The following is a 27,757-nucleotide window of genomic DNA, read 5'->3' on the forward strand; positions in this document are numbered from 1 at the left end:
TTAGTGAATCACAATATTTAAAGAAAAGATCTATACATGTTCAGAGTGAAATAGAAAATTATAACTTTTTTCCTTTTCAGGCTGCAAATCTGCAATGTTTACATCTCTGAAGTTTTTAGCTGTTGATAAAAATCACATTTCCCAGGTACACTTGTTCATTTTGTTACCATGCACGGCTGTACTGGAACAGATGCTATAAAGATGTTAGTAATTTCTGTGTCTTATCAATTCTCAGTGGTCATTTGTGAATGAACTGGAAAAGTTACAGAGCTTGCAGCAGCTGTCATGCTTATACAATCCCCTGATGACGAGTGAGAAGAGCACCGAGACCATCAGGCAGCTTATCATCGCAAAAATAGGCCAACTACTGTTTTTAAACAAATCCGAGGTACCAGGGTTTGCCTGATTTCATGAATTGGAAGTTTCAGTAATGAATGGTGGGGGACATGTTGTCATCATATGCCACTTTATACTACTAAGAGATATAAAAATCATGTGTCTTGGTGAAAGAAATTGCAATGTCATAGTCCATGCATTTCTCCAGAGCTATGTATCAGAACAGTCACAGTCATTGGAGTCCTGACATTTTTGATTTGCTTATTCTCCTAAACTGTTCACATCATAGGTTTTGCCAGATGAGAGAAAAGGTGCAGAGCTGGATTATCGTAAATTGTTTGGCAAGGAGTGGCTAGAAGCTGGAGGTCACTGGGATGAGGACAAGAATCACCCCAATGAGTCTTTCATTGCGCAGCATCCCCGATTCCAATTTCTCATTAAAAGTGAGTGTTCCCAATAGGCCTTTACTCTTTTTTTACTTCTTAGCTTAGGGCTTTTTAGTTCAAGTCTGTCTTTTCTTTTCTCATTTAATATTTTAAGCCATGTAGTCAGTGCAGCCTACCAGCTGAGAGTTTCAATTGGACGATGCTGATTGAGCAGGTCATCACCTTCATCTGGATGGCATTCACCATGAAAGGGGAGGGGGTATAAAAAAGAGAGACTAATAACACTGGGTACAAAGTCAACCTTTTTTGTCACTGAAATCAATATTAATGAATTCTACGGTATTTTCCAGATTCAAATCAAGTGTCTTAACAGACAAGCATGTTAAGTGACACACAATTCAGATTTGCCTATATGGTGGCCTCCATAATGTTTGGGTCACAGGCCCATTTATTTTCCTTGATTTAACCCTCTGCTCTACAGTTTAAAATGAGTGCACATGTAAGTATATAAATGCACATTGCAGACTTTCTTTTAAGGGTATTTGCAAACGTTTCGATCCCACCATACAGAAATAACAGCACTTTGTCTTCAGGACACCCTAATATATGTGAGATGGTAATGGCAGGTACATTAAAGCTCATTGCATGTATCACCATGGTTGATGTTCTATGGGCCGTATTCTTTTTGGCTGTGTTGTGTAGAATCAAGAAAAACAATTAATGTTTCAAAAAAAAAAAAACACCTTCCACATACGGAGTTCTGGGACCTTTGCCCTTTCAGCGCCAATTTATTTATTTATTTATTTTTTTCCTTTTTCCCCAGAGTTTGGTCCACCTGAAGAAGGTGAGCTTAAACAGCAACAACCATTTGCACTGAAGAATCAACTTCTGAGTAAGTGTTGTCATTTGGCAACTCTTATCCACTGTTCACTTTCAGCCATGCTTCTGTTCTCACGTCTGAATTCAGGCCAGAGGTACTTCAACTCTTCCATTTGGAGCTGCTGCTGCTGCTGTCGTCACCCGCACATTTGCGAAGCAGCTGTGATGAGCTCAGATTTTTAAATGCTCGGTCATTTCTCAACCTCTTAATTCTCAGGTGTAAAAACACTGTCTGATAAAGCTAAGATGATAGCATTGACTGTAAAGGTGAAACCGTTGGGGGGTCCCAGATTGCATATTCTGAGAGCACCCCCCTTCAATTTGCACATAAGCCCCCTCCAAACCACAGGTGCTGTTAGGCCAGAGGGGTAGACTAATTAAAAAGAAATCTTTTTACAGTTGGATGGGTGGTTCTATTGGACTAGTCTGATTTTACTGAACTCGGACCTCGTATCATTTACTTCACAGAACGCTTCATCGCGAGGCCTATCAAAAAACTTCAAATTTTGATGAGCCCTTTGAGTGATTATGTTAAACAGTTCTTCATTTGCTCCTCTTTGATTGTCCTAATAATTCAATTCGGTTCAGTTTATTTTTCTGTAGAGCCCTTCATTGAGTGTAGGCACAGAGCACTGTGGTATTTTCTCGGTAATGTAGAAGTACTAATTTTTTACAAATGACATAATATTTTACAAATGGTACATAATGGGTACAAGGTGCTGATTTGTTTCAACAGACAGGAATCAAAGTGATTTGTTAGCATAAATGGAGCCCAGCAATGTCTGCCTGTTAGTTCACTGTTGAACTTTCACACAGGGACACACATGGGTTTCTGTCTCAACAGACATCTATTCCCACTTCCATTAAACATTATTTTATTAAGAAGGCCCCCAAATCTTGGACATGTGATGCAAGAATACTATCAATTGTGTATGATTTTAATATTTTATTTGCTAACTTAGATAAAGGCACTTGTACTTAATGTTTATTATAAATGTGGTTAAATGTGCTTGAAGCTCTTTTTCCATTGACTCCCATAGTTCACCCGTCTTTATTAATGCTACACATTCAGAATGAAAGATTATGATGCACTTTTGTCTTCTCTTCCTCCACCAGCTCTTACTTTCAGGTTTCCAGGACGGCCAGATGCACCTATTGAGAAGAAGCTACCAAGTATGTATACAAAATAACGTTGAATAAAGTCAGCAGGTGGCACCATGTAGAAAAGTCACTGCCAGGTCACATTAGCAGCAGTCTTTTTTCAGATTATTCAGGCTTCTCTTGCCTAGGAGCAGCTCCCCTCAGTGTCATGGAGCACAGCTCTCATTGGGCTTTCAACACATCGGTGACAAATGTTCACAACCAAATCCAGAGCTGCACTACAGGGCTTTATACAGTAGTAGACCTCAGTAATTTAACAGGAAATTAGAAAGAAAAAGATTGACAATGTTAGCTATTAACTGCAGCAAAGATGGAAGGCCTAGCCCTTTACTGAACACTTGTGTTTTTGTGTGCATTCTTCATGTCTAGAAGTTAATTGGGTCTGCGTAGCACTAGGGTGGTCCACATAGTTGTAGAATCATTTCTTCGCAAGGCTTGTTTTTGTCCATTTGAGCCCGTTTGCTTACCTTTGAAACTGAATATGAGACATTTACAAGTTGCTCCATTCTGAACATTTTATTTGTATTGTTACTACACAGGTATCCTCTTGTGTGGGGGTTCATAACTGGTTAAGTGATAAGTAAACAAATAAAGAAACAGATCATTCAGATAATAAGTAGGAGTTTTAGCCCATTTTAGTTTAGCCCATTTTGAACACGGAGTAAAAGAAGCCTCAATCAGCCAATGTTACCAGACATTCCTCTTCGTCTTCAGCTAACAAAGGAATCTCTACAGCTGAAGAAGGAGGGCCTAGTAACAAAAGAACGACAAAGAAGGGTCTCTGTTTTTTCTTGAGGAACTAATAATGATGATAATAGTGGACAAAAGATCCAATCTTCAACAATTGTTGTGAACTGTTGGTGTGCGTGATGCCAATGAACAACACAGCTGGAGGAGGAACAAGGGCCGCTTCCCACCTCAGGGTTTTTCTAACACAAAAAGCTCTTCACTGTTATTTGCAATGACAATATTCTCAACAAGTGTTTTCAAAACTTATTCATTCAGCAGTTTGAGAGCATTTTCTGCCAAATGCTTGTTCCATTAAAGTCCATGGTGATGCTCATAAAACTCTGGTGAAAGACATTGGCGTGTTTTGGAGGCTTTTGACTGCCTCTGCCTGGCTCAAGCAGCCATTGAAACAACAATGTTGTCACACACACTTCTAGTGATAGCTAATTATGGTGATTGGCTTGCAAGCAAGTGCTAAGAATTCACAAAAGTTACTACGTATATGTTAAGTTTTAATCTGGTTAAAGTTTGTACAGATGTTTTAACAAATAGGCAGAGTGCTAGCACAGAGCTCTACCTCGCAGCGCCATACGGGATTTGCATGTGCCTGTGCATTCCTGGATTGAATGGCGATATTAAGGGTGTTGAACTGAGAATTCTCACATGTTAACACTTAGTAATAATACTAAAATGTGTCAGTGAAACGTCATAAAGACAATTAATCTTTTGTGAAGTAAATAACAATCTGAGCCCCTGGGTGAACACTGCCCACTGTGCTACCGGATTAAACTGTTTCAAAATATATTTAGCTAACACTGTAACTGGATGAAAACTAAACAGACCCTTTATTAATATGCTTCTGTTACCAAGTTGTGCGCAGCACACTCTTTTCTGCTTGGCTATGAATCCCGTACCGTCCACCATGTGTGCTTCTTGCCTTCCACCCACTACTGCTGTGATAACCACTGGCTCTGAACTGGGCAGATTAAATGAACCCTCACTCAACACACACAGGATTAAAAGTAAAGGAATACAACAAATGCTGGGTGTTCATGTCTTGTCACGTTAACCCCTTCCTCACCTGCTGTTACTAGGTGACCAGTTCAGGCGTTTTGTTTTGGGTGAAATAATAGGATGCCTCATTTTCCCCCACATATCACTTACTGTCCATCGGATGTTTCCTGCTTCACAGAGAATCCAGAATTGTCCTCTTGACTACCTTTAACACAGGACAGGCTGCACTCATGACGCTGATGTACAAGCACTAAAGTCACAGAAGAAAACCATCACTTCAACACGACAGCACCTCACAACCTACAAAGCAGAAATGATGCCAATCGTATTTTCCCTGCAAAAATGCTTCTTTGAAAACTATAAAAATGCTTGAAAAAAACATGACAACTGCCTGAGAAATGCTCAAAAAAAAAAGCCTAAACAGGTTTGAAAATGAACTGCAAAACGACGTCAGAGTACAGTGACAGACTGACCGAGGACAATGACTGGTTCAGAACCACTGCAGATTCTGCCAGCTTCATCAATGACAGCACTAATGTTGTAGGTGTGCAAGTGTGGAACAGATGGCTGCCGTTAGTTCGGATGACATTAAAACTGCCAAATGGAGTAATGTTATGTTTATTCAAATGTAATGTTTTAAACATGATAAAGGAATAACACTAGTGTTGTGGAGAACCTGAATCTGTTTTTGGACCATCCTAGTTGTGATGTACTTCTAAGTAATTTGCCCACTTTACACATATGAGGTTACAAAAGTATCTTTTAATGTTTATTGTTCTTGCGTTTAAGATTCCATGACTGTTCAGAAAGTGAAGGGGCTGCTTTCTCGTCTGTTAAAGGTTCCTGCTACTGAGCTAAACCTGACTTACACAAGGGCAAAGGTAAGCCCTGCATTCTCACAGCACTGTTGACTATCTGGGACAAAGAGCCCGACCATTCCAAGAGACAAGATGTTGTTTTGTTAATCTGTAAACAGCCTAGACGTTATAAATACAGTGAGGTGAAGATGAGCCATGGGTCCTGCATCTTGACAGTAACAACAGTTGCACTTCATTGTCTCCAAAAAGTAGAAGCGTGAATTCTCTGCTGACTAAGTGATTACCAGTAGTTTAACATCATTAGGCTCGTTTGCTAACTTTGTGTCTAGTGAGGCCCTTTTTCTCCCGACCTGTTATTTTGTTTGTTGCCAACAAAAATCTGAAGGATGTCTGCGTATATTTAGGTAGAGTCCTCTTGGTCTTTAGCCTGACACATTCCTAAAGATTTTATTTGCTAGTTCTTAAGTCAGTCTCTAGTTCTGGAACAGTTCTGGTATGAGCCCCTTCCTCTGCCCTTGCTATTACACCAGATGTGAATGTTTAAGGCTATTATCTGGATTGTGGACCTAAATGTACTGGGAATTGGTGCTGCTTGCATTCACATACTGGAATGTGTGCTCGAGTTTAAGGTAGCTGTCTGTCTCTATAAATGTAGAAGTGCAGTGTGCTTTTATTGATCAACGTCATCTGTATTGACAACAACATCATACCACATTGATGGCAAGACATTTAGAATTTGGCAGGGATTTAGATTCAACATTACATATAGTTATTTTTTGTGGTGGCTGCTGAAAACTCAAGAGCAAGAGATAAACCCTTTTTAAAAGATGTTATGGATCAAACTCTGGAAAAGGATGCAAGTACCAATTGTTCACCAACGTCTTGTGTCTAGGATTGGATACAACCCTGATTTGCTGTTTGTAACTGGGAAAGCTCTGTCAAGTCAAGAGCAGGAGCACTAAAGGTGAAGGAGTAGTCACCACTATTTGGGATTATGATACTCTGGGTTAATTTGTTTAATGGCGCAGCCCTTGTGTCCCCACGACTCTTAAATGAACCAAGCAGATTCATGTATTGTATGGGTGGAGCAACTTTGGCTTTTGGGTTTTGAATTTTAGTAGTTGTAGGCTAAAAGAAAAATAGTAATAATTTGCTACAGCATGCATCTCTTCCAAAGCCAGGTGCCAGATGTTACACACAAGATGCAACAATGCTGAACGTCCCTCACTCCATGGTTCATTCTGTTTGTGAAGGTAAACACTGCACCTTTAATCACTTGACCAAGGTGTCTTCATTTTTACCTTCCTTAGATAGAAGACAAGGAGGTAGACTTGGATAATGATTTGAGATCCCTGAAGTTCTTCTCCATTGAAGACGGTGACACTGTGCTTGTGCGGTGGACCTGACTCCTGACGTCTGTGTGCCTGCGACGGTGAATATGAAGCTGTCTCTTGAGGCATCAGCAGGGTGGGCCCCAGTCTGTCTGCACTGTCTCACATGAGCAACTGTTTTTATACAAGTCCCCGATGATTCAGTATTGTACACCAGGTTTATGCAGCAAAAATCAGTGACACTAGTAGTGGCTTCATTGTGTAAGACATAAATATTACAGTGGATATATTAATTTGCATGAATATGTACTGGAAATTCTTGAATTAAAAAAATGTAAAGTAAAATTTAACCCATTAACATGCAAGATTTCCATCATTATGGCTACAGTGCAAGTTCAACAGCTCACCGCAAACAATTCACTTTGTGTTTTAATGGAATTTTTATAAATATGGTGACATTTATTTCTTGTCAAGTTCCTTTCTACTGCAGCCACAGCCACGACACACAAACATCAATAATAACTCATAAACTTGCAATATTTAGTAAAATCGCAACATTTTACTCACCAAAAATTTTGATTTGTAAACAAAATCCATCCTCCTCTCTTTCCTCAAAAACAGTTCAATTACTCTGTCGTACGGATTATCCGTGCGCTTCAGTTCCCTCAAAATGTCCCTTTCTAGCGCCATCGAAGCGAATGCTGAAAGTCGAACCTGCCCTGTCGTATTTTTGGCATAAGTTTGAATTCGCTTTAGGGCTAAAAATGTCCGCTCGACAGAAGCAGTGTACATGGGAATGCTCACCGCCAAATATACCAATGTGAACAGCCGCCCCATGCTCTCATTCAGATTTTTCTGATGAAGGAAGTCAAGGAGATCAGTGGGAGATTTTCCTGCAAAATCATCCATGGCATACATTACAGTTAGTTCTGTTTTTAGCCGAGACAGATCAAAAAACGCTCCGTGGCTCTTGTGTTAAACTAGAGAAGGCTGCATGCGTGAAATTTTTCTTGTATTCTCGAAACTTCTGGGGCTCGAGGAGCGTGACAAACATCAGGTTTTAGTGGTCTTGAAATCTGGTCTGTGTCTGGCAAATAATATTGTCCAGAATCCTGCCATGGAGTTGGCCATAGTGCACGCGAGGATCTTTTGCTCGGAGCGTTTGCGGTGCGTTCATTGGCCTCGTAGAGTTCCTCATATCGGCTTCTGTCCAATCAATGGGTCTGAATACGGTGACGTTGCCGTACGCCTGCTAGAGGGCCCTACTGACACCAACTCAAAATCTGATTGGTTGAAGCAACAGGTTAATCGACATTTATTGTGTTCGAGTGCCTACACAACGGATTGTGAAAGCCTGTCTGCCTGGCAACAAATGATGGCTGAAATGTGATTGGTTAAATGCTTTAATACGAAAATACATACTTGGAAGCAGCACAACCATCGGAAAAGCTATGAAAGGAAGTGGACAGACTTTTTGGAATTATTTAATAAGTATTCATGGACAAATATAATTAACATCAGTTTGTGATTCAGATAGTTTTACTTATGAATATTCAAAGCACAGTCCTTTTTTATTTAGTGAACTCACCTTAACATATCATGGATTCCAGGCCAAGTCATCTGGTAGTCTTTGGAATGTTAGGCAGTGTGGAGCTGTAAGGGTCACCACTGAGCTTACTTTACCTTTATGTACTCCTTCAAAACGGTCAGGGCTTTGACAACATATGCTCAGTTGTTTTAAAACTGCACATTCCTACAGCAATGTAGCCATTTTGTAGTTTAATGTGAACATGTGACTCATTTTTGGAAAAGTATTGTAAATAAGTAAACCGTAGCTAGGGAATAATTAAAAAAAAAAAAGGTAAAGTCTATGCAAAGAGCTGCGCTAACCTCTCAGCGATTGGCTAGTAAAGAAGATGGAGAATGTGACCTCCTACAGCAGAAGTGCATTTCTAGGCAGAGCCTGCTGGCTGTTCAACTGCACCATACAAACTCCAGCACTACATTACCACAGGACCAGCGAGAAGGGAAATACAGCACAGTACTGGTGAAATAAGTGTTACTAAATTACAGAATTTCATTACAATTACAAAAAATCTTCTAAAAATATAGATGTAGCATCAGAATATTAGAATAATTACGATGATATATGTTGTGATAGATAGCACTATGCACACAGAGCAAACACGTCTGGATTGATTGATTGATTTTATTTGCACTGTTTTACAAAGTCACAATGTAAGGCACCGTTGATTTCATTTGTCTGAATTGCAGTCGGACTGCATTGAGAGGGCAGTGTCTACGGAGGAAGCTCAGTTTGGACAGACTTGGATTTGCTTTTTTTGAAAGCTTCATTACAAACACACACAGTCACTTGCCTCTTATGTAAAGCTTACTGAGCACGCTGGCTGAATTTAACCAAAAATATATGCTACTTGCTGTACATAAAAAACATTACATGGTATGCTCAATAGAAACCTGAACAGCCATTTAAAATCTGCAGTCACCTACAACACAAAGAATACAAAATTATACATATATAATTGGGATGGTGCATTGAAACTGACGAGCGTTTACCTGTGCACATTAGCAACAGTTTTTAGTTTAATAAAAACAGTGCTGGTTTTTGTACAAAAGGATAATATCACATTTACACAAAGTCATCTGTTCACGAACGTCTACATTCATTCAGCACACTGCCATTTGTATCCAAATAAATAGGTAAGGTTTACCGTCCCCCCACCACACGTTTGTCAGAATATTCAGGCTACAGGAGTTGGGTGCCCACCGTGATTGTGTAAGTGTGGGGTGGCCTGGGGTCCTTCAAACACTACACTGCATATTTGTCTTTTTAGCAATACTAGAGAAAGAAATAAAGTGCAAGAGACAATTCACTTCCCTTTGTACCCTGAAAAGTGTCAACTCGGCAAAATATCCTGGGCTTTTACAAAACACACAACAGACTCACGTAGCTGACTTATAGAGCAATTCCTGTTATTCGTCCCAAACGTTTTTTGTTTTAGTGGAGAAAATGCAATCAAATGAATTCCCAATATTTACAGTTTAATAAAACTTGTGGTAACTGTAGAAATTTTCAAAATACTCAAAAGTGCATTCATTCATTAACTTTGATAGAAATGGCTAAGCCTCCTTATTTGAAGTTCATCACTGCAGGGTGAGCTCAAAATGCTTCAACTGACTCCAGTAATTGCGTATAAAACTAAACAGCAGAGACTTTGACATGCAGAAAACTAAACCTGTGAGTCAATATTTAGCACACTGGAGGGGTCTAAATTTGTGCAAAATTTATTTTCAAGTGAAATGTACAACAAATTGTAACAGTTTGGTGTTGAAGACAAAGGCTTTAAAGATTCTTTTGGGGTTTGTGGGGCTGGGTTGGTGCCCCAGGATCAAATAAGACCCCCAACGCGGCTTATTAAAAAAGGTGTTCTTTTGAATCGCTTATTTCCCAGAAGTACAGCACACCACTTAGCTATTTAGTATTTATTGCATTTTTCTTTGTGCTTTCTTGGCTCTGTACAAAACAGAAGAGTGATCTGGAACGCGAGGTTTCTAATTTCTGGGCCTTTAACACTTTCTTCTCAGCACCCCGCAGTATTTAAATATCTTTGGTTTGCCAGGTTTTTTGTAGAGTAATACAGGCACCCTGTTTAATTTCTAATAACTTGTCCTTTCAGAGACACGTGGACTTAGCAGTGTAATTGTCAGAAATGGCACAAGCAACCTGCATGTTGTTTCAACATTGAGTGAGGTATAAAAGTTAAAAAGTCCTAGTAAAGGACGGAAATCTTATTTATACTGTAAATGGAAATTTTCAATTGGACTGCACAAGGAACTAATGTTGTACATCAAAGTGACTGATCTTGTACAGACCACCATGTTAAAAATTGCCAAACAAAGGGCTCTCAGCATTGAAGTCATTTTTCATTGGAGGGAGATCATAAACACAACGCTGCATACATCAGCCATGTGTGATCTGATCAGGAGTATCTGAGGTGTGTCATAGGACTCAGGACTCCCCAGCTGAAGACAAATCCTAAAAAAGTCTGCACTCCACAAAGCATCCCTTAAGAAATCAAGTTATTAAAAACAAAGAGAAAAGCACAGCCTCAGACCCACACCACTTGAACATCTTTGTAACCCAGCATTTGTTGATTTGGATATTAAATATTTACTCTCCGTTGAGGATGTCTTTTAATGGTCTAGAACAAGAGCATTCTCGGCCTTAAATGGTGAGCTTTGCCTACTTACCACCCGGCCAACCATCAGTGCAGTCATGCAGTTTGAACTCTCTGACGTAGGCCCTCCCTAAGAAAGGAATATTGTCAAGTTCATGAATTCCATGGAGAAATCCGCCCTTGAAGACCATTTGAGGTTTGGGTTCTCTTTCTACACTGCTGAGCTAGCACAGGATCAGTCTTCTAGATCATCTTTGCAGCCACAAGGGTTTCCACAGGACACCCTGCGATTCCACAGCTCCACCAGCTCCTTGGCTGAATACTGTGGGGAAGACAGAATGTCTGCTCGACACTCTTTTTCACAGAGCCAGCCACTGTCCTAAAGAGAGAGGGGAGAAGGGAAGCAAAATCAGAATGGGAACGTGTAGGACGATGACTGACTATTAAACCTTCAGGCAACTACCAGAACAGCTACAGCAAACACTAAATTATAGAATTAACTTTTTTTGGTTTAATCTTGCATACTACATTTATTAATAAACCATTGCTGTGAATACTCACACACTTCTTAAACTTCAAGACAAAAAAAACAAATTCAAGTTCAACCTGAAATTTTTGTGGTCCAACGGCTGCCAGCCATATGCCCATACTGACATCTTCTCCCTACGTTTAAAAAACAAATGTGATTAAGGCCAGAGTAACCAAGACCACCCTGCACATTACTTTGAAGAACATTTACCAGTATTATAAGGGGGGCTGCTCCCACTGAAAACAGACTTAAAGCATGGTGGTCAGTTGTACACATTTCCTGTTGACACAGCTATTAGGCTCCATTTCTGACTTTTCAAGGCAAACTAAAAGTAATTCCACCTCACTAACGTACACACACTGCATGCAATGGGTCCTCTGTGATACCTGGTACGCTTTCAGCCGCTTGGCGTTGTCTGCTAACCACTGAACGACGTCCTTAGAAGCAACGTAACCAGAGCCACATGCGAATGCTGGGTAGGCAGGACTTGCATATTCCAGCTCCTGCCATTTTCCTGTACGATCAACTGCCCAACTCTGACGAAAACTAAAAACAAAACCAAAACAAAAGACTGATTAAAAAAGACACCTACCAGGTCAACAGTAGAAGCAACTGCTCCAAAATTACCACTGGCTAAGGAGGACGAGTCTTGGTTGCCAATTTTAAATTTGACTTTTGCAGTCATTTTTGGATGAAGTAGCTACCAGGGCGTACATCTTTCTGACAGAAAGCCCAAAGTTTAAAGGTTTTTACATAAAAGTGTTGGGTTGACAAAAAAGTGAACTCACTTTCCCCACCAAAAGTTTCGCCTCTTCAAACGTTTGCGCCTTATCTTCTCAAACATTGCATCCATATCTACATAACAATCGTCGTCTGTCTTCAGAAGCAGCTCAAAATCTGCATTTTCAACAGACCTTTAATGGACAGAGAAAGCCACATTTAGAGAAACTCCATGAGTGAACTCAAGAACAAAGAATTAGAATCTACCGCCAGTTAGAAAGATGGAGAAGGGCTCGCCTGTTACTTCATGAGACTGTGCCTTTGTGGCATTTTAGATTTAGTAACCCATTTTAGGTCAAAATTTATATAAAAAAAAAACACAAAGGTCAATGCATCTTGATCTGGCAAATTGCGCATGTGGGTAAAGGTGTGCACCAAAAACCAGGAAGCAGCTGGACAGAAAGATGATTACCTGCTGGCAAAAGAGGCACACAGAGGACAGGGCACAGAACTTTATTATGGGGAGAAAAAAAGAAAGGCAAAGAGGAAACAAATAAGGTTTTTGAACAACTTTGTGACAAAACTAAGATACATAAAAAGAGATACAATACCACTCGTAAAAGTGCAGCAGCTTTGAAGGCACATTTCTGTAGGTGTCCACCACATCAACAAACACAATGTCCTGGTGAGCTTGGCTCTCCTCCATGAGCAGGGTGTCCGCTTCTCTCTGTGCAGCAGAATGTCTCTTTAGTCTGTCTGGACGTCCAGCCAGCATCTGGACCAGGGATTCAGCTTCTGAAAAATATTTCAAACTTGATTTGCTTCTCTCTGGATTAATTTAGAAAATGCAGGCAAATGATCTGCAATGAAAAGGGCTACAGACAATGAGATGAGATGTGATGATGATGATGATATGCTAAACGTTTAATGATAAAAGTGCAAATTGAAACAAACTCAAAACAAATTAGAGACGGACATTGACCAGGCTACTTTTCAGTTTTTCCCACATTCCAGGACACATCAATGTCATCCTGCAGCCAGCAATGGGAAGACCCTCTGCTGTTAGTAAGACAAGCCCCTGGAGGAGAGGCTACATCACTTGTACCGGTACTTTTTTGGTACTTTATCATTTGAACCTTTTTCTGATGGATTTTACATTTCTCCATAATTAAAACAATTTTCAACGACAGACTATATTTGTCTATTTATATGTTTCTGAGATTTTTTTCAGGGGAGAAAAACTATTTTGTGGCAAGGTAACTAAGCCCACTAATCAAGGCACTGGAGGGTGATGTTGAATTGGATATGGAGTAGTGCATATGATTACTGATTTATCTATATATTTATGTATGCATTTATTTAAAAAGCTTCTGTAAAAAGCCAGATTGCCCCCAGGGGACAAGTAAAATTCTATCTAGTGCCCCAAGATAACGAAAATCCGTTCAGCCACTGCATTGCTCCTTTTGCAAATTAAAAGAATGATGCACCTACAGAGCAAAAATTAATATCATGTCCATTAATTGTTTTTTATTAAAAAAATGTACAATCCAAAATTAATCTGTCAGAATAAATATCAGTAAGTTGTGGGTTTGCATGAAGCTCCTGACAGCCTAACTCAGACAGGAGCTACAGCAGCGAAGCTTTTTCTGAGGCCCAGGCCTGTCCGTCTACCATGTATCCTAGAACTTGCAAGTTAGTAGAAATGGCCAGATGTCAAAGAGGATTTTCCTCGCTAACTAACCCTTTTCTGTATTTTAATATAATTTTTGTTTAATGACTGGATGCCTGTTAACTTGAATCTAACGCTGCAGTGGCTGACAATACTGGGCTTCAAACTACATGACTGCTACTTCAGTTCCCACCTCTGCCTCAGCCCTGAGCAAGCGATTTAACCTGCCAAAATATAACAATACATGAAAACATTCCTGCTCATCAAAGTGACAGTCTTACTGTGTACAGGGAAAAGGAACTGCCAGGCCTCTGGTGAGCGCAGTCTACAAAGCAGCAATGCCACAGGTACACAGTGCAGGAAGGCAGCAAGATGTGGAGACAATGCCAGTCGAGACCTCACAGTTACACACGGAATACAAAACTCATTTATAGTTCAGTTCAAATGCATTAAGCTTTTTACAGTATAATACAACTTTCATGGGTTTCAATGTGCAGCCAACACTCACAATCAGCACTACCAGAACAAAGTCCTAAGTGTCATTTTGGTTTCTTTTGCCAAAAATGACATCAGTCCAAATATGTCCACATTTTTACCTGCAGACGCTTAACTGACTCACAATGGTGACCCGGCTCTTATTCATGTAAAAATCAGACTAAAAATGGCAAAATCTGCCCCATGAATCACAGCACCATACATTGGTAAAATGTAATGAAGCAACAACTATAAAAATGTTAAATATAAAGCTAGGGTGTATAAAGTAATGGTGTAACAAGAACTGCAATTCTAAACAAGCCCTCATTTTCTCCATTATCTGAATGGGCCAGTCAGGACTTAAGAAGCTGTATCCTCATTCTGCCAACCTCCAAAGCTCTGAAAATCAGTGTCAAGAACGTTCTTCCATGAGATGATCAGACAGTTGCTGCCCTCTGTTCCAGTTGCAACGTTTTTAGTCAAACTACCTTAGAGGGGTGGGGGGTGAAGACACTTCCTGGTTAGCGACCTTAGCTAAACATAGTAAGAGGGAGATGATGAAGGCGCAACAGCTGTATCTGCACCAGTCCCAAAGAGAAATCTCCCTGGATGGCTGGAAACAGGCAAGGGAACCCCACCTTAGTGAGAGCTCCAGAGAGATCGCCGTTCAAGCCAAAACGGAGACAAAATGTGCACAGAACCTCCATCCCTCACCTTTGGATGGCCCATTGCACTTTTGTGTTACACCTTGTTGCCTCAGAGGTTTGATGTGGAGTGTTTGGTTAAATGTACACATAAATATTCAGCAGGTTATTCCTGGTAGTCCAAAAAACAGGACCTTCAAATACACACCACCATTCTAACGGTTTACTCTTTTGTTACATATTTGAATAAGATAAATGGCCTGGCAGCACACCCCTCCCTACAGTGTTTGAACACGATGCATTAGTTAAACAAATGGCATTTTATGGTCTTCAGATTTCATACTCTGGCATAAAGGATTATTCTTAACTTTGAGGAAATAAAAAGTTGAATAGCACTTGACACCTCTGCCACAGATGATAAATGCAGTCATCTCAACCATTTAACATTAAAACGGTATCTTGCAGTACAGAGCCGGAGTTGCCCACTTACCATAGATGGTGTAAGTGAACCCGCCAGCCAGACCAGGGACACCCTGTGTACTTCTGTGGGGTAAAATGCCTTCTTCTAGCTGGCAGAGAGGAATCAAGAGTTACATTTGATTAAACTGTTTAATCACATTTGATTTGAAATTCTAATTAGTACAATTACAACAAAAGTTGTTTTTATTCTAATGGGCCAAACATATACAGATAGAGAGAGAGAGAGAGAGAGAGAGAGAGAGAGAGATCGACAGATACTTTACTAATCCTCAAGGGGAAGTTCAATAAGTAGCACCTGACACATGCGTACCTTACCCACTGAAGAACCAAAAAAGAAACACAGGATCAAAATAGTGAATGTTATGCTTGCTTCGAGTTCATACACACATCCTCAGATGTACAACATGAGAAGCAAGTCACTGCTGCAACTGGATACTCCGCAGGGTCTGAGGCTCACTTTGACTGAAGTGTTTTCCCAGTGAAACACTAAGTGGGGACAACTCTATAGACACGGGGGGATTGTGAATGATACAAGATCATAAAGTATGAGAATTGCACTGACAAGTGCACATGTAGTACTTAATCTATTCATTGATATTTTCTTTTCAGTCTGTGTAAAAAACCAATGCTAAAAATCAGAACCCACATATCAAACCCTTGAGCCAGTAGGATTATTCAGAATACTTTGATTTAGCACAACTCCAACATTTTTAAATGATTGTCTTACTTTCAAATTATTAAACAATTTACAGTGTAATTATAAACCATGTAGTTCATTCTTTTAACTGGATTAAGAAAAGGTTTCAGGTGACACTGGATGAAGACATAATTTGTAAGTTAAATTGTAAACAGGCCTCTCTATGCTTGTTCTCCAAAAAATACTAACAAACACTTTCTCCTACATCAGAGCATTTATGGCAAATTAAAAGGCAAGGAAACAGCTGCTTTTGTAATAACACAGCTTTTAAATCAAGTCTGTCAGCTACAGTATTTGGCATTTGCCATTGACACATTACAATTGCATTTGTACATTTAAAAAACATTACCTGAATAATCCCACTCAATTAACAACGGTCTGCGTTCCTATCCTTTAGTGCACTTGTTTTCAAGGTGTCTGCACCAGGGCTGGACTGTTCTGTCCTTCAGTCGACATATTCTCAATTAAGGACCACATCCAAGTCGATCCCATGACATTCAATTCACTTTGTGACAAATGTGTTTTTACTACTTTTGTTACATTTAACTGTGGGAAAACTTCTACACAATTTATTAAAATGTGTCCAAAACAAAAAGCCATGTTGCCACTTTTTTTGTGGTTGTTCCTTTAAGAAAGTGGTATAATGGGCAGTAAATATTTTTTCAGTCTAAAAAATGGCCCAACACTGGAAATCCAGCATGCTTCCAGAAAAACTATGTGCTGCTGTAAAAAGGCGTCCACTACCAACAAGACAATGAATACAGCAACATACATTAGAAATAACGTCAGATCGTACACACAAGAAACACTGAGTAGCCTTACATCCAGAGGATAAAAAAGGTCCCCAAATCTAGTGGAGCGAGCACGAATGGTCCCATTTTATAAAGAGAAGAGTCCGTCCAGGACGCCAAAAGTGTTTGTCTTTCTAAGGCAGGAGGGGTTATCAATCTTAGTAATCTGTAGACACTTCAGCACATTCTGTAAATATGGTTAATGTCACCTTCTCTTGATATAATAAAACCAACCGACAAGAGTTCTGCTCAACCTGCACTTCCAATAATAGCACAATGTAGAAAAGCAGACATGGCCAAATACTTTTTCATGCCGTTCTATATAAAAGGAGCGAATGGAGTAACTGCCTTCCAATGTGCTGAAAACTTTAACAGTAAAGACCTCTGAATATTTCCATGTTCAAATCAGTGCGTTTCTGCATGCATATCATAGATACTGGTGTTATTCAGTAAAAATATCTGAGACCCAGTAGCCTTTGCATTACTAAACTGCCTTCTACTGAACACATGAGCAAGGCTGACATGGTGGTGCACGAGTTAGGGTGCTGCGGTCTCACAAATCCAACATCAGGCCTGGTCATTGTCTGGCTGAAGCCTCAATGTTCTAGGCCTTGTAGTGATGTCTGTTACATTAAGTGACATTTCCAGTGCAGAAGGGATAGGACCCAGAGTCAGATTAAAGGAATGCTATGTTACCAGTCCTATGTAGCTTGTAGTGGCTGCAGAGAAACATTTTTATCTCACGTTTTCATGCAGAATAGCGAGAGAGAAAATGTTTTTCATGACGGAAGCCAAAAGTGACCAATGCTGTACAACGACAAACCACAAGAAAAACATCAGGACTCTTGATCACTGATTGAGGTGGGACTTCAACTCAAAAAGTGACTCCCATGAAACTTTAGCTTTCCAGTTTATGACATGCACAGATTATTTCAGAAATAACTATTTAAAAATATGTTAGCAAAGAAAAGCGTTCATTTTGCACTTTTGAGCATGCTACTGGATAACTCACATGTGTTTTATGTGACACAATTAAAATGGAGATTGGTTTTGTTTTTCCCCCCCCCCAAGGACATTTTGGACATTATTTGCATTTGAACAGAACTGGTGACCATTGAGTTGCGTTTTGTCAAACGTTTTCTCTGTTCTGCTTGAAAACACAACATTAAACATTTTTCTCGGACACTATTGTAAATTAAATAGTTTAACATACAGAGCTGCGGAGTCGGTAGATAAATTCTTCGACTCTGACTCCTTAGTTTCTGGTACTTCTGACTCCGACTCCTCTGTATTTAATATGCTAATGTACTTTCCATGTTGGTTGAAGGAAGGCAACATACATGTCATTTAACCACAGAACTACCGGCTAGGAAGAGGAGACTCTACCCTATTGGCCAGTTTAAACAAAAGACAAGAACCCCTGAACACACATCAGGCCATACCACACACGTCCACCTACATCATTACACTTGTTTACACTCAACTTAACTTGCTAAAACACATGATATCTGAAATAAAATGAACACTTTTTGTAATGTACCATAATCCAGATTACAATATGTGAAGTTCAGGTTGTATAATAGCTCAGCTGAACTTCACACTAGTAGTAACACAACTACAGTATGTACTGGGCTTTATTCTTACATTAGAGAAATACTTAATTATGACTACTGCTTGTGAAACGTGACATTTGAATTGCTGTAGTTCTTTTTTCCATTACAATTTTAATTTATTAGAAGTTGAGTCGATACATTTTTGCCGATTCCAACCCCGACACCAGGTACCCAAAATTGTCTCCGACTCCTTGACACCAACTCCATTGCCCTGGTAACATTATATATATATATATGGTTAAGTTACAGACAGGCGGACATGTTCATTTCACCCACAACACGTTTATTTACACTAATAAAGTCACACAAGTGCACCACAAAACCCCAAAAGTCCTGGCCACACAATGCCTTCTTCACCTTCAGGCCACCTCCTTGCCTCCTCCAGCAAGCTCAGTCCTCTCCGCTCCCGACTCTCGCCCTGAATGAAGGGAGGTGGCCCCTTTTATCCGCACCCAGATGAGCTCCAGGTGCTCCCCGGCAATCTCCCGCTGACACACCCTAGTGTGGTGGAAGTGCCAGCTGCATCCTCGGAAGCTCTCCGGGTGTCCCTGCTTCTCTTCCCCCCAGCACTTCCTGGTGTGGTGGAAGTGCTGAGGTCCAGGGTCCCCAAGGCATTGGGGTGCCTCCTGGCGGTGACCACAGGCCCTTACAGGCTGAGGCTTTCATGCCCTGAACCCATGGCCCCCAAAGCAACCAGGAAGGCGGCCCCCATGTGATCCCAGATGGGCACACGCCCACCTCCGGTCCTCCAAGGCGTCCCGGCCGGGTCATGGCCCCTGGCATCCTCGACAATATATATACACATGTATACATATAAATACATATACACATATATATATATATACATATACACATATATATATACACATATATATATATACACATATATATATATTATATACACACACACACACTAGGGCTGCAACAATTAGTCGACTACAAAAAATCATCGACATAGATTTTTTATTGTCGACATGTCATAAACAGAACCTTCAATAGAGGCACCAGTCACAAAGAACCACATTGGTTTTTGTAACTGCAGTGTACTACATGAACGGCTGGGGGCAGTATCATTTGTTATTGTTTGTCAAGACTGCACACAGTCCTACCAACAAAGAAGAACATCTGAGGAGAAGAAGAATGTAGAGGAAAATAAATGTGGTTACGATGGCGAGTCGGATAGAGGAGGGGGAAGGAGATTGAAAAAAATTGAGACAGAAATTTTCTAAAGTGTGGGAACACTCGGGGGGGAAGAAAAAAAAAAAAGTTGAATGCAGATTATGCAAAGCGGAGCTTTCTTTTCACGGCAGCACCACCGCGATGCATGAGCATCTGAAACGCAAGCATCCTGGAGCTGTGATGGCGGCGACTCTTAAGAATTTATGCTGGCGCTGTTAGTTAGTTAGTTAGGATCAGATCAGGGGGGAAGGGAGTGCATGAACGAGACTGAAAATAAAAGAGAAAAAAGCTAACTTTTACAAGTAACAAATTTACATCCAATCTGTTTGTTTTCAAATAATATTGCATTAGTGCGATGATGTTTTCTGATTGGTACTATTCAGGTCATACAATGATTTCTTCAAAATGTCACATATATTTGTCTTTCTTTTTTTTCCCCGGTGCTGCGCGCTGACACCAGAAGGCGTGAGCTTATTCTGTGCTAGCAGGAGCATGCAGGTGGCCGTTTGCTTGTGCTATAATAAGCTTGAACTGGCAGCAATTAAATCACATGTACTGTGCAAGGCATTGTAGCGAACTCCCCTTTTTGTTGGAGGAGGAGCCCTCACACACAAAATATCTCCTACTCTTAGGAAAAAAAAAATAATTTTATAAGGAACGGCAACCAACAGAACCTAAGCCTCAATTTGGAGTTCCCAGATGAAATGTACTTTTGTGAATTTATGCTAAGGAAATAATCACCCAATCAATCTTTTTATCAATCACAAAAATATATATATATTATATCTTAAACAACAATTAACCCCTATAAACAATTCCTATAACCAGTATACCTATACAAACCCCTTGAACACTCTTATATATAACCAGAATTCGGCGCAGCAGCAAAGAAAGCAAAAAAGCCAGTAGGAAAGAAGGAAAAAAAATGAAAAAACAAACATACTATTTCTAAACAAACCACATATCTTCACAATTACATAGATCTACATTACACTTATATATAAATAACCAACAGATGCATACATATAATCCCCGCAATGTACCCTAGTCCCTTTTATATTAACTTTGTTTAAAAGTTTATCTTCACTCGGCCAGGGAAAACTGCAGTAGAACTAGCGACCAATCCTGAGGTGATGCCGCGGATACTTTTTACTGAACTTACGGATAACAAGAAGAGATCTAACCGGCTTAGTGTCAGTTCTTTTTGAGGAGGGATGAAAATCCGTCACACCCAGGAGTCTCCGCGCTAGCGTTCGTCCATGGCCGACGCCCGCTTCATTACAGTCAAGACAAGACGTGAACTCCGAAGGTCCTTTTAGGTTGAAAGGAAAACCTATCCGTGCACCCAACAGTCCTTATTCCAGAGTCTGTCTTGATTGCTTTACTGCTTGCAGCTCCTTGTTATACGCCTTCCCATCTCCTTTTCTCTTATTCACCTTCTGCTTTTTTATTTTTATTTATTTTTTTTTTATACTCGCCTCCTTGCCTTTTTAAAGTTAATCTTTACGTCACATCAACGTACCGTATGGCAAGGACCCACAGGCGCATTTTGGCCCCCCAACTCCCCTTAAAGAGATATCCCCAGTAAGTTATTTTCTAGGACCCCTCTGAAAGAAGCAAGAGGCGGATCCAGTTAAAAAGTACACAAAAAACATAATATGTGACAACCGTTACAGCATGTACGGGGTCCAATGAGAAAAGAAGAGCATTCATCGCTCACCTTGCAGAGGAACATTCTTCCTTCTGCTTGTCCTGGAGTCCTGTGCAGACATAGCAAGATTGTGGGGGTTGGATGGTGTGGGAAACGTGGTCACTGATTACAACCGCAAGAAGGTACGCGAATGAATATGAGTAATGTTGCATCCGTGCCACAATGTTTTCCAAAATGTACTATAAGGTCAAAAAAATGAATAATTCCAAATATCATATATACCTATATCCCTGTTTTTTTGTCAGTGCGGCTTTGACATCACAGGCCATAAGGCGCATTCAGCGTAAGCAGTAACACTCAATAATATTGAATAAAAAAATATCAAGTGACAATGAGATACGAATAAGGCAGATTTGCCAGCGTTTGTGTGTCAGCTTTTATCCATCCAGATCAGAGAATTTCCAGTTCGATTGTCTCAAAACACCACTCATATCTACAGTTATTCCCAATTGAGGATAAAAAGTTAAAGCGTCAGATCCCTGGGGGCGGTAGTATGTATCGTGATCATGACTGAGAGAATAAAAATGAAAAAAAAAGAAAAGGCAACTTTTACAAGTACTATAAATTTACAGTGGCTGTTACAGACACAAATCAAATATATGTGTATGTATTTACTGTATAATATTAACAATAAGAGCAACTCACTACTCAAAACGGTAAATATACGAGGCAGTCAGGTTCGAACCGGGGAGCTCTTGATTATAAGTCAGCAATTCCTACTGCTGCACCACGGAAGCTATTGTATCGTCCTTGAACCTTTTATGAAAGTGTTTATTTGATCTTTGAACTTCAGGTTTTACACATTTATATAGTTTATGTCTACAGTTTGTCATTTTTTACTAAAATATGAAAAACATTTTAGTTTTAATGATGTATTTTTTGGTTAAGTTAAATGCACTTTAGTTTGTATTGTTTAATGTATTTCTTTTTTATTGTGATGGTCACACGAACATCTGATTATTTTCAAATGCATATGTTTCACTGGTTGCTATTTTAATTTGATTATTAATTTTGATCGTGTTAATGCAGACATATCAGGGTGACATTCACAGGTTTACGGACATGAGCAGATGAGGTAAGACATGCACTGGAGCGGAGAACAGGATGTGCAACCACAGGTCGCAGGCATCAAAATAGTCTGGCATGAAGTAATCGTGACTAATCGAAAAATAAATTGAACGATTACCAAATCGACTACCAAAGTAATCATTAGTTGCAGCCCTATACACACACACACAGGGTGGCCCATGTTTTTTATACTGTATATATATATGTGTGTGTGTATATATATATATATATGTGTGTATGATTGAGAAGGTGTTATTGTCAGGAAACTACCAATGCTATCATCAAGTAACATAATGGAATACGAACATTAAGAACCTTAAATGTCTTTTCATCCCCTGTTCTGCATGGCATAGTCCACCAATGCGCTGTCCTGATTGATACACACCTGAAGATGAACCCAACTTTGAAAGGCATTCACCACAAGAGCTTTGTTGGCATCGCTACTCTCATTCCTGGGCCTACCTGCTCCCTTCGCTTGCAAAACAGTGCCACTGATGTTGAATTTTGTGTTTATTCTTGTGATGGTAAGCTTACTGGGGCGACTGCCTCCAAACTCAACTGCCATCCTCCGTTTCACGACCACATAGTTGTATGTTGCGGAGTATAAACGCACACGCTGCTCTAGTGAGAATCGATTCACTGCCATTCTGTATTCGAACACAGCAGGGGTTGCCCGGTCCAGCACATCATTACTTCCATTCTCAGGCAACGCAGTGATGCCATTGACGATACTTTTCACTCAGTAGTTTAAATGCTACAGCCTGTGGAACATCATATACATAAATATGGGCCACCCTGTGTGTGTGTGTGTGTTATATATATTATATATATATATATATATATATATATATATATATATATATATATATATATATATATATATATATATATATATATATATATATATATATATATATATATATATATATATATATATATACATAGTAGAATACCGTGCTTTGGCGAGAAGTAGTGTGTTAAAGAAGTTATGAAAAAGAAAAGGAAAAATTTTAAAAATAACTGCCTGAAAGAAAGTGAATGAAATAAGTATAATTGTAATAAACGAACAAAACAACAGCAGAAAAGGCGCGGATTAAATAAAGGAAATGGGTACTTGAACAGTAAACTAAGTGTAAAAATACGTACACAATAAGTATAATAATCGTAACAAATGAACAATAAAACAGCGCAGAACCCGTGGATTAAATAAAAAGGTTGCCTCGTTGGCGAAGCAAAGAAAAACGACTTTCTTATATGTCGTTCGTTTATAAAACAGGGCAGAAGCTGTGAGAAAGCTGCGTCACCAAAAAACTGCGGAGCGCCTAATATGGGCAGGCAGTCAGGCAAAGAAAGTGAATGAAATAAGTATAATTGTAATAAATGAACAAAACAACAGCAGAAAAGCCGCGGATTAAATAAAGGAAATGGGTAGTTGAAAAGTAAACTAAGTGTAAAATACGTACACAATAAGTATAATAATTGTAACAAATGAACAATAAAACAGCGCAGAACCCGTGGATTAAATAAAAAGGTTGCCTCGTTGGTGAAGCAAAGAAAAACGACTTTCTTATATGTCGTTCGGTTATAAAACTGCGCAGAAGCTGTGAGAAAGCCGTTTTCTTGTTGAAACAAGGAAAACGAATAAAGACACCGCAGCGAAGAATGGCCTTATATGGGAAGCCAGTCAATTACATGGGAGGCGTGGTGAGTTGCGCAGCAGCCTTACATATGAATATGCTAAGTGTTGACTAAATAGAAGTTGAAAAGATATATTTTTTCAAATGTGATCGCGCAATTCAAACTTTCTGCGTTAACCGCATATTTTTTCATACGTCTCAAACCAAGGGGATGTGAGGCTAAAATGAATCGGGAAGCACACGTACATACTCAGTACATCCCCTCTTGGGAATCGAACTTCGGACGCCGCCGCTAGAGGCGAAGGCTCTACTATTGCGCCACAGCGTGTGGTTTGTCTATTTGAGCGTAGCAGTGTAATTCGGTTTTTGTTCAGCACTCTTTGGAACTGTTGGTTTTGTCTGCGCTTTTCGTCCAGTTCACGTGAGCCGCTGAATATGGTTTTATATGTCACTCGCTCGCTTCTAATTGTTTCGCTGCCTTCTTAATTATATAATGTATGTTTTCTTCATCGGTTTTTGGAGCTCTTCCTGGTTTTCTACGTACTGCGTGATTACGTGGGGGGCGTGATGATGTCACACGAAACTCCGCCCCTCCACGGCTTTCGAGTTCAACTCCATTATTACAGTATATGCAGAAAAATAGCTTCCAGTTATGACCATGAATTTTGAAATGAAACCTGTCCAACTTTTGTAAGGAAGCTGTAAGGAATGAGCCTGCCAAATTTCAGCCTTCTACCAATACGGGAAGTTGGAGAATTAGTGATGAGTCAGTCAGTGAGGACTTTGCCTTTTATTAGCATATATATATATATATATATATATATACAACACAAACACACACACATATACATATATAGTCAACCCTCGTTTAACTGTTCCAGGCTCTGCCGCGATAAATGAATTTCCGTGAAGTAGGATTCTTTATTTATAAATGTAATATTTTTGCAGTTAGAGCATAGAAAACCTGTTTACGACCTTCTAAATACATTTTCTAACATTATTAGAGCCCTCTAGACATGAAATAACACCCTTTAGTCAAAAGTTTAAACTGTGCCACATGACAAGACAGATGACAGTTCCGTCTCACAATTAAAAGAATGCAAACATATCTTCCCCTTCAAAGGAGTGCACATCAGGAGCAGAGAATGTCAGAGAGAGAGAGAGAGAGAGAGAAAAGCAAACAATCAAAAATCAATACGTGCTGTTTGGGCTTTCAAGTATGCAAAGCACCGCATGGGAAGCATATCATATATCATTAAGGAGTTTTATTTAATATGTAATACGTGCTCTGATTGGGTAGCTTCTCAGCCATCTGCCAATAGTGTCCCCTTGTATGAAATCAACTGGGCAAACCAACTGAGGAAGCATGTACAGGAAGTAAAAAGACATATTGTCTAACCAATCAGAGCACGCAGTTAAGTTATCCTGACTGAGAAGCTAACCAATCAGAGCACGCAGTTAAGTTCCTGCTTGCTGAATGCAGTGTTAACCAGGAAGTCTCGTCTCGCTCATTCAGCATCAACGTGTTTCGCTGTGTAAAGAGTTGTGCTCTTTTGTGTTTATCTTTGTGCATAATCAAGCCCTTCATTATGGCTCCAAAACGATCTGCTACTGCTTCAGGGGCCGTGCCCAAGCGCAAACGGAAGATGTTAACGATTGCAGAAAAGGTAAACGTTTTGGATTTGTTGAAGGCTACGATTCTTTTTATTTAAAAAGTAGGAAAGGAATATAAGATCTACGGCCGCAGTGTCCTTTTAACCAGGGTGCAAAACGAGTTGTAAGTGGATGTAATAAGGCAGTAGTCTGGATGGAATCTGCTTTAGGGATTTGGATTAAAGAAGAACAACGGCAGTGCTACACAATCGCCTGAAGTGGTTCCTTTAAGGGCTGTAACGCTCTCCTTTGTTGTGCAGTAAAATAAAACTCATTGTTATCGGACAAGTCATCGTGTCATTGTTGGTGAGTAACCATAATTAATTTTCTACTTACAGTACTTAGTACATGTACGTACGTTTAGTGTCACTGTACACACACATTTACTTTATACTATTTTTGTTGCATTGTACGTATTTATTGCTGGTGGCAATCGTATCTATCGTAATGGCTGTAACGTGATATCGGAGACACTCAATATCTTTAAAATAATATTTAGGTTTTACTGTATATAAACAGTGTGTTTACATACATAATTTCAATGAATCTTACCTAATACCTAAGAGAATACAAAGGGATTATGCTGTATAACTCTGCGGGGAATATTTATAAACAGTGTGGGAGGGTTTATAAGGGCTTAAAATATATAAAAATAACCATAGAAACATATGGTTTCTACTTCGCGGATTTTCACTAATAAAAGGCAAAGCCCTCACTGACTCACTCACTGACTCACTCACTCACTGACTCATCACTAATTCTCCAACTTCCCGTGTGGGTGGAAGGCTGAAATTTGGCAGGTTCATTCCTTACAGCTTCCTTACAAAAGTTGGGCAGGTTTTATATCGAAATTCTACGCTTAATGGTCATAACTGGAAGCAGTTTTTCTCCATTTACTGTAATGGAGATGAGCTTCAACGCCGTGGGCGGAGTTTCGTGTGACATCATCACGCCTCCCACGTAATCACGCAGTACATAGAAAACCAGGAAGACCTCAAAAAAGCGCTCAAGAAAACATGCATTATATAATTGAGAAGGCAGCAAAACAATAAGAAGCGAGCGAGTGACATATACAACCATATTCATGAGTTCTGCTACTTCGGAAACAAAGCACGATGTAAACCTACACTTTAAATTAAGTTCATAGACAGGCTGCCGATGGCGTTTGTAATTTAGTGCCTGCCCATATAAGGCCGTCCGTCAGCGGCAATCCAATAGCAAACTGCCACGGGTAAATATTCACGGGTGAAGGACTGTGTGCTTATGGAGAGGAAGATGAGATGGTCAGGGTGGTGTTTGACACAAACTCAGCGAAACTGCGAGAGAAAGTTTTAAGTGCCAGGACTAAGGTAACATTAAATAAAGCTATGGACATAGCACGAGATGGCACCAGCACAGCTGGGAACCTTCGATGCATGTACACCGAGTGGCTCACGTGAACTGACGCAGTGCACAGATAAAAGCAACAGTTCCAAAGAGCTGAACAAAACCGAATTACACAATTGAAAAGGCAGCAAAAATATGAAGCGCCTGATAAGCATATTCATAAATGCAGCTACTGTGGAAACAAAGCACACGGTGGAAAAGTCAATGTCCCGCTAAAGGAAGACAGTGTAAAAACCCGTGCATGCAGTGTGTCAGGTCTCAGATAAAGAAGAAGACGAGCTGTTTATTGATGCAGTAAGAAACGAATCGATGAATGAAACCTGTCATCTTTACAACGATTGACAAACACGGAATGTAACTTGAACACAACACATCCTACAAATACGAACCTGATTGAAAGAAATAATGATAATCAAATCCTTGATGACAGCAACACTCAGTAACACTCACAAAACAAATACTGTATATTGACAGTCATGTTACGTTATTTTTAAAATGTTCCCTTTTCTTTTCTAGCTTTTTAACACACTTCTCCTGCGATACGCGGGTATATATATATGTATATATATATCCCGCCTACATACTCGAATAATGGATACTTTATTCGCCATCAATGATTGTTTTGGTAAAGCCATACTCAGTGTATTCATTAG

General features: G+C 39.7%; 2 protein-coding genes across 2 annotated transcripts in view; one reads left to right on the forward strand and one right to left on the reverse strand.

Moving 5' to 3' along the window:
- Nucleotides 1-7,116, forward strand: part of tbce (tubulin folding cofactor E) — a 54,408-nt gene extending 47,292 nt beyond the window's left edge. The window contains exons 11-17 of the mRNA XM_039738117.1: nt 81-145; nt 236-388; nt 626-779; nt 1,546-1,614; nt 2,718-2,774; nt 5,295-5,386; nt 6,634-7,116. Of these exons, the coding sequence (XP_039594051.1) occupies nt 81-145; nt 236-388; nt 626-779; nt 1,546-1,614; nt 2,718-2,774; nt 5,295-5,386; nt 6,634-6,729 (686 nt within the window). The 3' untranslated portion in view covers nt 6,730-7,116. The remainder of the gene's footprint in view (nt 1-80; nt 146-235; nt 389-625; nt 780-1,545; nt 1,615-2,717; nt 2,775-5,294; nt 5,387-6,633) is intronic.
- A 1,732-nt stretch (nt 7,117-8,848) lies between these two features.
- b3galnt2 (beta-1,3-N-acetylgalactosaminyltransferase 2) overlaps nt 8,849-27,757 on the reverse strand; it is a 50,986-nt gene continuing 32,077 nt past the window's right edge. The window contains exons 7-12 of the mRNA XM_039737867.1: nt 15,380-15,458; nt 12,714-12,897; nt 12,171-12,296; nt 11,769-11,928; nt 11,460-11,516; nt 8,849-11,232 (exon numbers count right to left, since the gene is read on the reverse strand). Of these exons, the coding sequence (XP_039593801.1) occupies nt 11,089-11,232; nt 11,460-11,516; nt 11,769-11,928; nt 12,171-12,296; nt 12,714-12,897; nt 15,380-15,458 (750 nt within the window). The 3' untranslated portion in view covers nt 8,849-11,088. The remainder of the gene's footprint in view (nt 11,233-11,459; nt 11,517-11,768; nt 11,929-12,170; nt 12,297-12,713; nt 12,898-15,379; nt 15,459-27,757) is intronic.

This window comes from Polypterus senegalus, chromosome 16 (assembly GCF_016835505.1).
Source record: "Polypterus senegalus isolate Bchr_013 chromosome 16, ASM1683550v1, whole genome shotgun sequence".
Lineage (NCBI taxonomy): Eukaryota > Metazoa > Chordata > Cladistia > Polypteriformes > Polypteridae > Polypterus > Polypterus senegalus.